The 16,676-nt window shown below is 46.4% G+C and overlaps 1 protein-coding gene across 1 annotated transcript; it reads right to left on the reverse strand.

Moving 5' to 3' along the window:
* Positions 1-5,579: 5,579 nt before the first annotated feature.
* On the reverse strand, positions 5,580-11,633 carry PSMD7 (proteasome 26S subunit, non-ATPase 7). Its single transcript, XM_079989130.1, has 7 exons — positions 11,404-11,633; positions 10,142-10,233; positions 8,472-8,564; positions 7,718-7,815; positions 7,454-7,534; positions 6,938-7,029; positions 5,580-6,060 (listed from the first exon to the last, which is right to left on the reverse strand). Exons 1-7 carry the CDS (start codon positions 11,475-11,477, stop codon positions 5,622-5,624), a joined length of 969 nt encoding a protein of 322 aa, XP_079845256.1. The 5' UTR covers positions 11,478-11,633; the 3' UTR covers positions 5,580-5,621.
* Between the last annotated feature and the right edge of the window lie 5,043 nt (positions 11,634-16,676).

A 16,676-nucleotide genomic window follows, 5' to 3' on the forward strand; every position in this document is an offset into this window, starting at 1 on the left:
CTTGTGGGCTTCATGTGTCCCTCTGTGCTTTGGGAGCCTGATGTGGCTTCTCCTGGGTGCTGGGTGGGGTGGGGTGGGGGGTTCCCAAACGTGTACATGGCAAAGGTAGTTGCTGTGTTAAAGAGCCACAGGTGGGGGCCCCACAGCTCTCATCACCCTCTGGTCTGTGTGCTTCCCCCAATCCCCCCACTGTAGGATGACCCAGTTGAGAATTTGGCCTGACTCCTGCCTGTTTCCCTGCTTGCAGGTGGAGGTTTTTGACCCCCTGTTCCTAATGCTCTCGCTTGAAAGGGAGCAAGGGTAACATCCTGTGGACAGGCAAAGAAGGACAGCCCTAGGCAGGCCTGGAAAACCAGGGCTGACCAAAAGGGGTTAAATTCTCCTTGCTGTGCGTCTGTCATACAATTTGTGTCTGTCATACAACTCAGCAGCTAGACGAATATCCCCATCTATTCCACTTCAGCAGTGGAGAAGTGGCACACATTTTCGCAGCCCAAGTGGGGAGGCAGAGCAGCTCCTGCCACCACTGTTCAAGGGCCTGCAAAGGTTTGCATGCACTCAGAAGAGTGGAGAAAGGACCCCAAGGGGCTCGGTTGCAGGAGGGCTCATGTAGGCTGCTTGGACTTCAACGTTTTTCCTGTTCGGGTTTTGAAAGTGTGTGCCCAGAAGAGGCTGGGGGGAGTAGTGTTCTTATATGCAGGAGTGCCATTGGGCTTTCCAGGATGGGCACCTGGCAGGCCACTGTCAGAACAGCAGGCTGGGCTAGATGGGGCCCCCTTGGGTCTGGTCGAGCTGCAGGGCTCTGCTTATGTTCTTCGAATGCTCAGACGGGAAAGCCACATTTTGCAGCAGTCCCAGGCCGCCGCCACCGCCTTCCCTAGCTGACTTGTCTCCTGCTCCAACCAGGGAAACCAAAGAGGCCCCCAAGCTAACCTGGCACCAAGGGAGCCATTGCAGGCCTGGCACACAGGCTGCTGCTCTTGGCATTTGGAAGCGAAGGTGGGGGAGGTGTGACCACTTCCTCCAACTCTTTAGCGCACAACCAGAGCCAGAATGGCTCTGCTGGGCAGCATTTGGTGCCAAAGACAAGCCCCCTGTTTCAGAGGAAGTTTCCAGGGCCTGGGGGGAGGGAATTTGCAAAGGCTTCTACCTGAAGGACTGTCAGAGGGGAGGGGTTGGGGCCTGTAGCGGAAAGATTTCCCCTCCTCTCTGCCGGCTTTAAAAGCATGGCTTTGTCCCTAAAGGCAGAGAGCAGCCTTGTGTTGTGGGCAGAAGGAGGGAGCAGCAAAACATGTTTAGCTTGGCCAAGAGGCACAGGCTGGCTTTGTGAGCTCTGCTGCAGGGAAAGAAGATCACCCTGTTCTCTGGGGAAGCAAAGCAGCCAGAGATTCCCACTGCTGGGGGAGTCACTCTGGGAAACCAGGAGGGCGAGCCCCATGCCCTTGTTTGGCCAGTGAAACCCTCACACATTCCAAACTGAAGGTGAGCGGCCCCTGCCAGCGTTAGGGTGTGACAGCTTGGAAGGTGTTGGGGCAAGCTTTGCCATCTTCCAGGCTCTCAAGCTAGTTTGCTTTCTGTTCCATCTCCCAGGAGAAAACAAAAGCAATGGAGCCAAATAGCAGCAAAGTGACGGAGAGGAAGGCTGGGCCAAAGACAAGAGGGCAGTGGCTATTTTAGAAGCAGTGCTATTAAGGCAGCTTGCAATGGCTCTCACTTCCAAGATAACTTAAAGTGGCTGGGGGGTGGAGAGAACCTGTGGGTCTCTAGCTGTTGCTGGACTACAACTCCCATCATCCCTGGCTATGGTGGATGGGAGTGAAGTATCCAAAATAGTTGAAAGGTCACAGGTTTCTTGCCTCTGTTGGACTAACACTTTGGAAATCAGGGGGAGCACAGTCAGTAGATCAGCGGTCCAACTGACCTCCACCCTGCTTGTAGCTTATAGGGCTGAAAAGCCTGTGCCCCTGTGGAGCCACAGCCAGGTGAAATAGATCATACAGGCCAGCAGGACTCTCATGTAAGGCGACTTCATCTTCTACTAAGGAGGGGCCATAGCTCAAAAGATGAAGCACATTTGTGTGCAGAAGTTCCCATGCCTATTTTAAAGGCTCAGTAGGCAATGGGAAAGACCTGTTGCCAGGAACAGAGCCTATTTGGTTAAATGGACAAAGAGCCTGGTCTGGTAGAGGGCAGCATCCCATTTCCCCCCTCTTAGACTGTGTATTGTTTGGGACATTCTAAGCAGAACCAGCAGGTCACTCTGAGCTGAGGCAAATGGTTGCCCACCCTGTGCCATGATAATCCTATAAAGTCATTCAGATGAAAAATGACACCCAGCAAACTTCCAAACTTTTGCTTTTTTAGCACCAATCTATTTACCAGTAGTTAGTGCACATGTTACAGGGACGCGGGTGGCGCTGTGGGTTAAACCACAGAACCTAGGACTTGCCAATCAGAAGGTTGGCGGTTCGAATCCCCGCAATGGGGTGAGCTCCCGTTGTTCGGTCCCTGCTCCTGCCAACCTAGCAGTTCAAAAGCACGTCAAAGTTCAAGTAGATAAATAGGTACCGCTCCGGCAGGAAGGTAAACGGTGTTTCCGTGTACTGCTCTGTTTCGCCAGAAGCAGCTTAGTCTTGCCGGCCACATGACCCGGAAGCTGTACACCGGCTCCCTCTGCCAAGAAAGTGAGATGAGCGCCGCAATCCCAGAGTCGGCCACAACTGGACCTAATGGTCAGGGGTCCCTTTACCTTTACCTTAGTGCACGTTAATTCCTTATCCAAGCGAGCAAAGATGTTGGAGAGCATCCAGCACAGACAGCTGTGAAACAAATCTGGTGACTTCCCTTGCAATTAGGAGCCTCTCCTAATCCGTGCACGTTGCACACAGGTCTGGAGGTAGGTACCTCATTTTTCTTTCCCTAGCAAAACACAGAACTTCAGCTATTTCTCTACAATGTTCTTCACTCTACCAAAGGCAATTAGAGTACTGAATCAACTAATGAAACCAGATCTTTTGGACATGATCTAGTCTTGCAATAAGCAGCAGCCTACTGGCTTCTAGGTAGTTCTATTCAACCATTGTCACCTTGATTCTCATTCCTTCCACCATCAGCTACTGTGTTCGTGTTGAATTTCTCATCTGACTAGCCAGGACTCCAAGAGGGTGGGGGGAATGTCCTTTTTCACACAAGCAGCTTTGGGCTGCTTGACTGTCTGACCTCCTTCCCAGTTTGCAGAAAAGCCCTTCTGGATTCCATCAGCATCTTGCCAAAGCCACTTGGGAGAACTGCTGCCAATCCTTAACAGGCAGTTTCCTTTGTAATTAGAGGGGCTGCAGTGGGGGCTGAGTTTGAAGTCACCGTTGTCACAGGATTGGCTGCTGTATCAGAGCTCTGCTCTTACTGCTCTGGGAATTGGAGGGCGGCAGTTGTCGTAATCTCCAATTTCACTGGTGGGCCAAAGAGCCTGTAAATTAGCAATTCTTGTCCCAGGAACAAACATCTTCCAAAGAGGTTTTGTCCTAAGCAAAGAGCCTACCCTAGGTATCTGACTTGCTGTAGAAAAGCAGATAAAAAGACTTTACAGGGAAATGCAGAGGTTGTGTTTGTTTCCGCATGGGTTTGAATCCCAGTTTCAGGTCTCCCTACAGCAACCGGGCAGCCACTTGAAAAAGCAAAAGCAGAAACAGAGTAAAAGTTCTGCAAAAAAGGTCTCTGTTTGGGCCTCATACAGATGTGTGCAAAAGCAATGAGAGAGGAAGAAACAAAAATCAAGGATGCTGTGCTGGAGAAAAGTGCAGATCTTTTCCCCATGTCTCATAAAACAAGACCTCAGGCTCTGGAACTGATTGGTAGCTGACCTAAAACATGCAAAAGGAAGTACTTCACAGAATGCAGAAATAATTCACAGAATTCACTCCACCAAGGTGTACTGATCACAAAAGCTAGGTATTTACATATATTTGTGCATATTTATGTGTGTGCACATGCATGCGTGTCTACAAAACAACAAACCTAACAAAAAAGAAATAAAACAGGAAAATGACAAAAACAGAAGTGGTTGGCCACTGCAAGAACTGAATGCGGTGTTAGATGGGCCTTTAGTCTGATGCAGCACCCAGATTCTGCCCATGTTCCTTTGTTTCATCTCTCTACCCTCCTCCTAAGTAAAGATGTCCTCCTTAAACCACTATGTCTGGGAAGTGGAAAGCAAACGACCTGGTCAAGGCTAAATATCTCCCCTTCATGCCACCTGTCTTGAAAGAGGCTATGGGTGAGGCAGGTTCCTAGTAATCTCCTTTAGCCCCAAAAGTTTGCCAGCTTGTTCTTGGACAGGGTGGGCATACGTGGCAGTGGTAAGAAATTAATGGTCACCTCAGAGCAAGAAATCTCTCTAACCCTCTCTTGTAGTGCAATGGTCTAGAACCTGCCTCTTTTGTGGATAATGTGCAATTTTTACTCTATTGTTTGACGGTTTTACTGTTGATGGCTTGTATGTCATTTAAACTTTTCCCTACTTTGGGGGTTGTATCGACGAGGATTTCTAAAGCCAGCTGCATGAGTGTTTGCTGCCACCTGGCGGCTGAAGCTCATTATTGCATGAGCTCTGGCAAAGAAGTACCAGTACCTCAGGTTGTTGTTGTCTTTGCTGTACTTCAGAACAAATCCAGGCAAGAGCTGGCCTGTGGTTTACCTCTGATGTGTGCATCTGGGGGTGCATGCCCCCATAACAGACTTTCTTGGTTATGGGATTAAGCTTATGATCTCACTGGCCAGACTGGATAGTGCAGTTTATGGTGTGCACCCGTGGGACCTGCTTTTGAACACTGTGAGCAAACAAGACCAAGACTCTGTCTTTGTAGCTGGCTGAAGAGGCATTATGCTGACAGCTTTTGCTAAAGCAAAGACTAACCAGGCTGTCTGCCCTAGTGCCATTTCTTGCTTCAGACTGTATACAGATCAAGGACAGGGAACCTTTTTCAGTCAAAGGGCCACATGGCAATGGTAGGCAGGGGCAGAGGCAAAAGTAGGTGGAGAAATTAATATACATTTCCCCTTTATGTAACAGCTTTTGTTTCTACACACATTCCTCTCTCTCATCCATTCAGCCAATTAGAAATATTAAGAATTCTGGGACACATTCCAGCCAGCCAAAAACACTCCTTGAAAAACTTCTCCACCTACTTCAAGCAGAGCTGGTGAGAATCTCATAGAATCAGAGTTGGAAGGGAGCCTAATGGTCATCTAGTCCAACCCCCTCCAGTACAGGAATCTCAACTAAAGCATGCCTTACAGATGGCCATCCAACAATTGCTTAAAAATTTCCAGAAAGCACCTCAAGGGCCATGCAAATCCTGGGGGTGCATTTGGCCTCATGGCTTATGATCATCCCTGCCATAGATGGTCCAGTTCTGGTACCCAGAACTGCTTTGGTTTGTAGGTGGGTAGCTAGATAGAAGATGAGATGACTGAGCAATGTCATCTCATCTTCTATCTAGCTACCCACCTACAAACCAAAGCAGTTCTGGGTACCACCCCAAGCCTCTACTAACAAAAAAAGCCTACAGCCAGCACCAGAGTTCAGTTTACAAGGTTTTAATATACAAATACAAAATCCTACTCTACTTCTTCTCTTTTTTCTCCTCTTTCTTGCCATCACTCTTCTCCTTATCTTTGTCTTTCTCATCCTTCCTCTCCTTTTTGCTCTCCTCTTTCTCCTGCCCCTCCTTCTTCTCTGCATCTCTATTGGCGATCTTGTTGTTTATGAGGTTGTGGAGGGCAACCACAGAGCGGATGAGTGAAGCCAAGTAGACCACCACCATCTGGTCATTGGTCTTCAGATAGAAGGCCTTGACAAACTCTTGCAAGTTGACGTCAGGCAGCAGGTTGAAGACATCCTGGAGCTGGTAGATGATCTGGTGGTTGATGGGAAGTTTGCCCATGGCCACTTTCTCCAGGTAGCTCCTGATGTCTAGAAGCTTGGAGTTCAGTCCCTTCAAGCCGTGGACCTGGTTTGTGATGCGCTGAGAAAGGGTGCCTACAGTGGTATCTTTAATATCCCTGGAACAGCCAAGAAAGGGGTCAGAACAAGAGAACCCAGTTGGCAGGAAAGGAGGAATAGAATTATTTTTCTCTGCCACATTAAGGAAGTCAATGCTAGGCATTTTTACAGTTGGACTAGAAATCTGAATCTCCTCTGGACCAACCAACCCATACAAAGACATGGGGATATAAGCAAATATCAATTGCATTGTGGGGAGGTGCAGGTTCTGCTTGTAGGCTTCCCCTTAGGATAAGACCAGATGCTAGATGGGCACCCTTTGGCCTAATCCAGCATGGCACATTTGCATGGCTAAGGGATAGGCTACCACTAGACCCCAATGAAGGGTGGCTGTCAGGATAAATTAAAGGATAAATTAAAGATGATGCCTCTATTAAGCTGGCGGGGTGTGTGGCCTTGCAGGGGTCAAAGGCGTTCTGCATCCATTATTTTATACAGTGGTGCCCCGCAAGACGAACGCCTCGCAAGATGGAAAACCCGCTAGACGAAAGGGTTTTCCGTTTTGGAGGCGCTTCGCTAAACAAATTTCTCTATGGGGTTGCTTCACAAGACGAAAAAATCTTGCGAGTTCCCGCGGGTTTTTTTCGCTCCCCCCCCCTTTCCTAAGCCGCTTATCAGCCGCTTAACAGCTGATCGCTAAAAGCCGCTAGACCGCTAATAGCGCTAATCCGCTAAGCTGTCAATGGGCTTGCTTTGCAAGACGAAGAAACCGCTAGACGAAGAGAATCGCAGAACGGATTCTTTTCGTCTTGCGAGGCACCACTGTATCTGCAAGATGGGAATGCCTGCCTCCCTGTATTATTTTGAGGAGTAACTATGTAAGCAAAACACAAGCTCAGAAGTCTGAAGTGACAGGCGAGAAAGGTATTTTTTTACCGTAGCAGGTGCTCCACCCCAACTTCCTCCGCTTCTTCTGCTCCAATTTCACTGGTCACATGTTCAAAGGTCTTAGAGGTGGGTGTCCCATCCTTTGGGGTGCAAGCAGAGACCAGGCATGAAAGTAATCACCTTTATTCAACTTCTGGGCAGTGTGTGTGTGTGTGTGTGTGTGTCTGAACCCTGGAAAAACTTACAATTGTTGCATAAGAACCCAAGAGTTGCTGAAGAATAAGGACAGATCCATAACTGGCCAATGGAAGAGACACACTAACCCTAAATTACCTCCATAAGGAAGTGTGACTTGAATTAATAATAAACACTGGCAAGTTCTTTCATCCTAAGCAGAGTTTTTTTAAGGTACTCTGTAGGGTGCTGGCTGCAAAAGGAGTGACATGAGCAAGGTACAGGCAGCATTCCTGTTATTGGCTCAGCCTGTTTTAGTCTGATCCTTTGGTTGACACTGAAATGTATGAGGGAAAAGCAACTTGATGTGCATAAACCCAGGATACTCACATCGTGAACTTCTTCCACAGAGATGTAGGCTTCAGTGGGCAGCCCCAGGTCCTTTGGCTTTACATCGATAATTACCAATACCTGTTTGAAAGAAACCCATTAGTGCCTGTTGGTGGAAAACAAAACCTACCAGTCTCCTTCCAGTAACTTGCAGCCTGCCATTGCATAAAGGATCATCTTGCCATTTCCAACTTGTTCTTACAAGTTGCAGTAACATCAAATATCAAGCCTTGTCAGGATTTGTAGGTTGTGAGTGGCTCTTACCGAGTTTGAGCAGTATCTTTTCATTAGCTCATTGATAGCAATGTCATTCTTGTGCAGCTTGGGACCTGTGTGGTACCATCCCACAATTCTTTCCCTGGCTAGGAAAAAGACACAGAAAGCAAAGCAAGAGTCAGAGTACACGAAGCACCTGGAAGAGGGCTCAACCTACAAGAGCCATTTCCTTCCTCTACTGTTCCACTGGAAGTGGGACTTTGCAGGAATAAAGCATGGTTCTACATGCAATGATATTGTATAGCAAACGGGATGAGACTTTAGAATTTCTCACAAACTGAGCCTATTATTCGTACTAGACACTGCTTACTGGACTTGGACATCAGCTTCAAAATAAATTTTACAGGTACAGAATACTACACTTTGAACATTGGCAAAATAGACAAGATATGCCCAACCCTGAGGACTTTGCCAAACGGATGAACAACAAAAAGCCTATTTACTGCACACACAAGCTATAAAAGACCCTTCCTTCAAGTAGCATGTAGTCTAAAATATGGTTTTTTTGCTGGGGCACTAAGTTAAAACATGAGAGGTTTTGCAGAATCTGATGTTGAAGGGTGACCCAGTTCCTTCATTTTCTCACTAACAGAGGTGTTCATCTCTAAAATGAAAAACTTTTTAACAACTAAGCATCTGTGAGCAGTCATAGCAAAGTTATTTAAATAACATCACTTTTTGGCTTTTCCTAGTGATAGATTTAGCTGTGACTTGCACTTCTGGATAACCAAGCATTGCTTACCATTTACTTTCTTGAACATCCCATACATGTTCTCCAGATAGTCATGGTCCAAAAACCATACAGAGTCGTCTTTATCATCTTCATCAAAGGGGACTGTGGGTAAAAGAAAAAGAGAATCCAAATCATGGCATGAATTTCCAGTTTAAAAAAAACCATGGAAATGGCTTATTGAATATTTACAAATAACCTGTAAACAGTAAGAACATTGGCAGGATTATTGTAATAACCTGCAGTTTTACAAGAGTATTATATTTAAAGTAGATGAATAAATTAGTAAATTAAGTTAATTTGGAATATGCAGAAAATATAAAAAATAAATTTAAGGAACCACAAAGAGGGGGAAGGAAGTTGAGTTTTGAAATGTTAAAATGATTGTAAAATTACTGAAATGAATAAAACTGAAAATCATAAATAAATTTTAAAAAGGAAAGTGACAATTTTGCCAAGTTGCATCCCATGAGGTGGGAATTAAGAGCAGCCCAAAGAGGGTCCAGGTAGTCCAGCACTTTGTTCTCACAGATGCCTCTGGGAAGCTGGCAAGTCACTTAGAATGGGATCCAGTCTTCACATTACAGAGGTGAGGATGATTTAAATTTCTATTCCACCCTTCATGAGAGGATCACAGGGCTTTTGAAAATACAAGTTATCATGCACTGAGTAAGACTACTGGACTATCCAGGCCCAGTACTGGTCTCCTTAGTGGCTATCCAGCATCTTAGGCAGGGGAGTTTTTTTTATCAGCTGCCACTTGGTCCTTTTTAAAGGGAAATGCCAGGGACTGCACATTCTGTGAGCAAAGCATGCATTCAATGACTGACCTACAAAAGTTCCCCAAGGAACAGAAGATGCCATTATTATTTATTATATTCATATCCTGCCCTTCCTCCCAAAGGAGCCCAGGGAGACAAACAACATGTGGTGAGCAATAAAAGCATCTTTTTAAATACAGTAACGAAGTCAATCTCTTTACCTAGGGTCTCAAAACGGGAGTCTTTCAGCCCCACCTAGAAATACCACTGGGGACTGAATCTGGTATCTTCTGCAAGCAAAGCAGAAGATACTCTACCACTGATTTAGGACTCTACCATTGATTTAGGACCTCTTCCTACTACAGTATTGACTGTAGTATGAGGTACATGTAGTTGCAGCCCACAAGATTAATGACTAGACGAGATCACAAGTTTCTAGAACTGGGCAGACTCAGATTTAAACTAAAGGTAGATGAAAGAATGATGATTCCCTGGAACAGACTATGGAAAGCTAAGGCTGGCTTCCGATAGCCTGAGAATTCGAGGGACCGCATTTAAGCTTTTAGCCAAACACAATCCAGCAGGTTCCTAACTGGGCTCCTTTGGGTTATTATTTAATCAGAGGGCTGTTGAAAACTCAACACTATCAACCAAGTTTCAATTGAGATTTATGACTGAGCTTTTCTGGCTCTCTCATTTTTAAGACAAAAGGTGGGGAACCTCTGACCCTCCAAATGCTGCTGATGGAACTAGGAATCCAACAACATATGGAGGGCCACAGGTTCCCCACCAACAATTTAAGGGACAAACCCCAAATTTCCCCAAATCCATTAATGGGGTGGAAAATGTTAGGGTAGGAGTGTACATTACAACCACATCTGGCTTGCTAGACAACCATAGAGATCTCAGGCATCACTTTACCTGCAAAGCTGTTGGAGACATCCAAAATCTTCTTCTGCCACGAACCCAAGAGAACCCCCACAACTCGCTTCTGATTTCCAACTTTTCCTATCCTAAAATAGAAAGGCAAAATCAAAAGAAAGATGAGATACATTGATGTGCAGCATAAACTATTCCTGAACTGAATTTTTATCAACTCAGGGCAATAAAAACCAGCATAACTAAGGTGGGAGGAAAAGAGTATGTAGCAACTTGCCAAGACTCCCAATGTAGGGAGTCTTGATAGTCACCAGGGAGGAGGTAGCTGAGTGTTGATGGCTTGTCTTCTTCTGATGCTTAATGGAGGAAGTCAAGATACAAAAAGCTGACTTAGCCCACCAATCCACCTAGCCCCAAAGTGTCAGCACTGGCAGTGACTCTCCAAGGTCTATGTCAGAGCATGGCCTTTCCCACCACCTGCTTCTGAAATCCATTTAGCAGGTGTCGTTTATGGGGGAGAGATGTTGTTGAACTGGAACCTGCTGCTTGTAAAGCAAATGCTCTGCCACATACCTACTCAGTCAAGTTGGCACAGCCATGCGCTGGTTGCATGTATTTCATGCATGCAGCTGTGTCTGCTACTCAGGAAGCAAGTATATTTTAAGTTATATCAGTTCACTTATATTCCGCTTTTCCACTCAAGAGTCTGGAAAAGCAGTGGCAAAAGATGAATCTTATCCTCGCTCCACACGCGGTAAACACACCGCGATAAACATAAAAAGCAAGTCTTCGAAAAGTAGCATCCAGAGACTTCATGGAGGGGGGATGGATGCTACTTTTCGCAGACTTGCTTTTTGTTGGGGTGCAGAGAGAGAGAGCAGCCGCTTGGCCTGCAGAAGGAAAGAGGTTCCGGGTTCAACCCTCGAAGGCTGCTCCGAGGAGGATCGGGGAGCCAGGCAGGTAAGACAGGCCTCTCCCCTGGGCTGGACTGCCTCACTCCGCGAAAAAGGCAGCCGCTTCCTTTATTGCTCCGAGGCCTCGCCAAACCCTGAGGGTCTCCCCAACCGAAACCCGGGGTCCAGAAGCACAGGGGCGAAGGCGGCCTCAGCCCGGGCCCGTGACTAAGCTGTCCTTCCGCGGCCTCCGCCCCGGCGCTTCTTTACAGTAGCTTCTTCGCAGCTCGCTGCCCCTGAGCATGTGCAAAGCGCGACCCCAGCCCTACGGCCCCCCTGCCTCCCTAAGCCCTGGCCTACCGGCCATGACTCAGCCCGGCCGGCCGGTCCGCCGGCCGCCGCCTCCCTCACCGGTTAAAGTGATCGACCACGCTCAGCAGCACCAACGGGTGGACCACCACTCGCTCCACGGCCAGCTCCGGCATGGCAGCGGCGGCTTCGCGGCCTCCACGTCCTGGCCTAGTTCCTGGCCTCTTTCTCCCGGTAAGCAAAGCGCCTCTCAGTGACTCAGGGCACCGGGTGTGAAGCAAGCGATGCTGAGGGAGGAGCTGGGCAGCCGCGCCATCTTGGGAAGGGCAGTCGCAGTGACGTCACGCGACTTCCTTTCAGCCTGTGGGCGGGGGAAAGCGACGCCGTCTTGGGATGGTCTCAAAGGGTACCTCACCGGCAGTTCGGCTTCCTGTGAGAAGTTTCCATTGTTGGCGGCGTGGGGCGGTCGCGTCGCCATATTCAGAAGGGCAAAAGGAGGGATGCCATTATGTGAGGGTCAGTCGCCTCCAGAACATTCTTGAGGGAAGCCGTTGATGAATGATTTAAGTGTCCTTTTTGTGCTTTTCGTTCACAACCTAAGTCTGGAGGTGGCTTTAGCATCCACCAGAGATACTTTTTCTACGTGTTTTAGGAAATTTTGGGAAATCTGAGGAGGGAAAAAACCCGAGATTTTGTTTCAGGGAAGACACTGTATCGCTGCTAACACGTGCAAGACACATTTTGTTGTTGTTATTTAGTCATGTCCGACTCTTCGTGACCCCATGGACCAGAGCAGCCAGGCACTCCTGTCTTCCACTGCCTTCCGCAGTTTGGTCAAACTCAAGCTGGTAGCTTCCAGAACACTGTCCAACTATCTCCTCCTCGTGTCATCCCCTTCTCCTTGTGCCCTCCATCTTTCCCAACATCAGGGTCTTTTCCAGGGAGTCTTCTCTTCTCATGAGGTGGCCAAAGTATTGGAGTCTCAGCTTCAGGATCTGTCCTTCCAGTGAGCACTCAGGGCTGATTTGCTTAAGAATGGATAGGTTTGATCTTCTTGCAGTCCATGGGACTCTCAAGAGTCTCCTCCAGCACCATAATTCAAAGGAATCAACTCTTCGGCGATCAGCCTTCTTTATGGTCCAGCTCTCACTTCCATACATCACTACTGGGAAAACCATAGCTTTAACTATCCGGACCTTTGTTGGCAAGGTGATGTCTCTGCTTTTTAAGATGCTGTCTAGGTTTGTCATTGCTTTTCTCCCAAGAAGCAGGCGTCTCTTAATTTCGTGGCTGTTGTCACCATCTGCAGTGATCATGGAGCCCAAGAAAGTCAAATCTCTCACTGCCTCCATTTCTTCCTCTTCTATTTGCCAGGAGGTGATGGGACCAGTGGCCATGATCTTCGTTTTTTTGATGTTGAGCTTCAGACCATATTTTGCACTCTCCTCTTTCACGCTCATTAAAAGATTCTTTAATCCTCCTCACTTTCTGCCATCAAGGTTGTGTCATCTGCATATCTGAGGTTGTTGATATTTCTTCCTGCAATCACATGCTCCAAATAGAGGGCTTCCTCAGTTATTTGAAATTACTCATGCACATGCACACAAGCACACATTTTCCACAATTGAAGGAAACATTTGCAACATTGAAGATTTCTGTCTGTCCAGTGCTGCATTCACTCTGGAGTCATCTGTTGGGGGAGCCACATGTTTACTTCCAGAGAGAGAAAACTAGGCAGCACAAAACAATTTTAAAAAAGAGCTTAAACAGCAACCAGCAACAACTTGTTTATATCTACAATAGTCATCCACTCCAGCTCCAAAGTATTAAGGGAAGGGCTGTGGCTCAGTGGCAGAGCCTCTGCTTTGCATGCAGACGGAGTCCTACTTAAGGCTCAATCCACAGCAGCATCTGCAGGTACTACAGGGAGAGAAACTCTGAAACTTTGGAGAGCTGATGCTGCCAGTCAGCATAGTTAATTCTGGGCTGGATAGACCAAGACTGTATGGGGTCGTTTCTTATGCTCCTACTGTTAAGAGGGAATTGAGTGGTGGGCTTTGTCTCAGCCCACTTCTTCCAGAGCTATTATTAATATGGGCCACCTCAAGATCATGGCACTAGAGCACAACACTTTGGTTTGAGGCAAATCACTCCGAACAGCAGAGTAGTTTAGAAGCACATAAAATAATCCACTGTGTCCTCTGGCAACCATGAGTTGGCAGCTGCAATTCATTCAGGTTCTTATACTTATTTAAACCACTCCTGAAGAACTTTTCTTTACAAGGTGCTGTGCAAATAGCATACAGATTAACCAATACTGAGACTGAGGTGGCAATTTGCCCAAGGTCACCCAGAGGTGAGACTTATTCCCCAGGTCCAAGACCAGCTCTCTATTGGCCCACACTGGCTGCTGTACCTTGTCTTTGTTTGGAATTTCTCACTGTTGCTGAGGAAAGTAGATGTTATAGAACCACTTAATTGGTCATAATTTTTGCAGAAAATACCAGCTTGTTTTCTGGCTCAGTGATTCAGAATGTGTGTTAACTAATCCCTTGTAAGGCATGATCTTGATTTATAGGGATGGCTTCAGATAAGAGAAGATATCCGGATACATTCATTTGGTTCATTCACAAATATATTATAGGTCTCTGTTGCTGTTCTTTTGAAGCTCCCCTCACCCCCACCTTGAATGGCACCTCATAAGAAAGATTAGCTTTTATGCTTTATCCTCCTTGAAGACTCTTGAGTGACATCGCCCACTGCAAAAGCCCACAGAGAAGTGACTAACTTCTTTCAATGTGTTCTGAATTCAACCTCCTTCTGATGAAGGAGAAAACACATGCCAGTCCCAAGTAGTCTCTCCAGAAAGCACTCTATTGCCTCTCCCTTCTCTTTGATAATGAGAAAGATTTCAGGTGCCTCTTCTGATCTCACCTGCTGCATTGTGGCATGGGAAGAGAAGTGGCTTCTTAAGTAAGGAGATCCAAGGCTTTTTAGAAATTGCAGGTAAAACTCAGTACTCTGAGCATTTGTACCTGGGGACCTGGAAGACAAGAGCGTAGATCACAGGACGCAAATAGGAGCAAGAGCCTTGAGCTGAGATGTGATTTTTAATGAAAAGTGTGCTGCGGATGTTGGCAGCTGCTTTGGCTTATTAATGGGAAAGGGTGGTACCTCAGTGGATAGAGCATCTGCTTTGCATGTAGAAGGTCCTCAGTTCAGTCCCTGGCATCTCCAGGTGGGAGAAGGAATGTCCCCTGTCTGAAACCTTGGAAAGATGTTACCACTCAGTACCACTCAGTTACCACTCAGTACCACTGTACTGAGTCAGAAGATTGGCTTCTGTTATAAGGCATCTTCCTATGTTCCTACATAATGTGCATATGTAGTTGCAAGAAGAACAGCTATCATGGTCTTGAAGTGATGGGCACATGAGTGGCTGTTCTCAAAATCTGTTTGTTGCCTTCTCACAACAAACACCATTGGTGGGCCATGGTAATTTCTGACCAAACATTTATTTGTTCCATGACTTCATGCTGAGTATTTGATAGGAAACTTTCTTGGGAACCTTCTGAATCAAAGGAAAGAAAGAATAATTAAGTTACACACCACCCACTCTCAGTTGGCAAGCTTGAAAGTTTGTGTTGCACTGTTTGCTTTCTGAGGATTGTTATGTGCTGCCCAAAGTACTTTGCTATATCTTCTTACCCATATCTTGCTATGCCACAGTCCTCTTCCTGTCCTGGTCTTGCAGCTCTGCGCTGAGTGACATAATTGCACCTCTTAACAGATGCTGTTTCTTACATCCCAGCTACTACTAGCAAGAGCCAAAGAAGAGGAAATGGGAGACTGCTTGCAGAAATCCCGGCATCTCAGACGCTTTTTAAAAAGTTTCTTAAAGCAGCATTGCAAGATTTCATACAGATTTATCTACAATGAAGAAAGTCCTTTGGCCAGTAGTTCAACCCCGACAAGGCACTGCAACAGGAATTCGCAATCTGAGGTCTTATATGGATCAATTTTAGTCTCTTAAGGGAAGGAGTTGACCTTTTATGATTTGGATTTCTGGTCAGAGATTATTCCTCATAAGAGACAGAAAAAACTTGCTACCTGATGGGACCTGAGGTTATCACTACAGGGTCCTTGCTCAAGCGCTGTTGGACAGAGGGAGGTTGAAGAAAATTCCCAGAGCACTTAATTTGTTTTCTTTCTTTTTTTAGCTTTCAGTATTTTTTACAGAGTGAAGTTCAACCATGTATTTTTTTCTGATCCTCACTGCCATTGGGTAAAATACATTTTCTTTGGTGTTTCGGGGACACATGGGTGATTCTGGAGTGTGGCTAGCTTGTCAGCTCCACCACTCCTGTTGCTGTATGGCCGACAGAGGGGATTCATGTGATCCAGATGGGAGCTCAGGCAACCAGTAATTGACCTTCTATGCTACAGCTGGAACATCAGGGTTCAAAGTAATGAAGGATTCCTCAGGGTTGCTGGCAGTGCTGGTGTTCTGGGGTGTGTGTGTGTGTTGCGTTCCTGCTTCCCCTGTTCTTCCACCTCTAAGGAGACTCTGGTTCATAGTCTGGGTGTAGCTGGACCCTGACAAATAACTGGCTTTTCTGGTTAAAAAAAACCCATAGCAGCAGATGGGAAAGGCCTCTGCCAAGTCCCTGGAGAGCCACTATAAGTCAGAGAAGAAAATATTGGGCTAGATAGTCCAGTGGATTGACCTGGGATACGGCAACTTCCCATGACATTCTTAATTTGCTTAGTTTGCCTTTTTGGATGGAAGTGAAGGAAAAGGCCGCAGGAGGGAGCATGATGTCTGAATAGGACCTTGTCACAGTTGTGCCTATGGGACACTTCTCAAGAGGGGCCTACCTGGAGCCTGCTTTGCTCTCATTTCAGCACCAGGCTAAAACCTATTTCCACCCCCCTCCATAATTTCAGTATGAATTATGGATTTTAGACTGGTTTGCCATTGCTGTTTTATTTTTGTAAGTTTTATTTGCCAAACGGATTTTACTATTCTAACATTGCTTTTATGATGCTGTGTAAGCTGCCCTTGGACACTTTTTGCAGCACAGGATACAAACCCTGATTTCCCCCCCAGGAAAGATCCACAAGCAGAATACTATATTTCTGCCAGTGACGGCTCCTGAACCTTTCTCTTTAAAAGTTTGAATGGCTTTAATTTTGTTTACTGTGTGTTTTTGCAATATTGATTCCAAAAGGGCTCCCATGGAAGAAGACGTTATGATGCAAAGCACTTCTGTTGTTTATTTACTTCATCTTATTCTATATCATTTGTTACATTTATCAGTCACCGAATTGCAATGAGCCTCTAGGTGATGTATAACCCTGATACAAAGAGTTAA

This window comes from Podarcis cretensis (assembly GCF_951804945.1).
Source record: "Podarcis cretensis genome assembly, chromosome: 8".
In the NCBI taxonomy this organism is placed as follows: domain Eukaryota; kingdom Metazoa; phylum Chordata; class Lepidosauria; order Squamata; family Lacertidae; genus Podarcis; species Podarcis cretensis.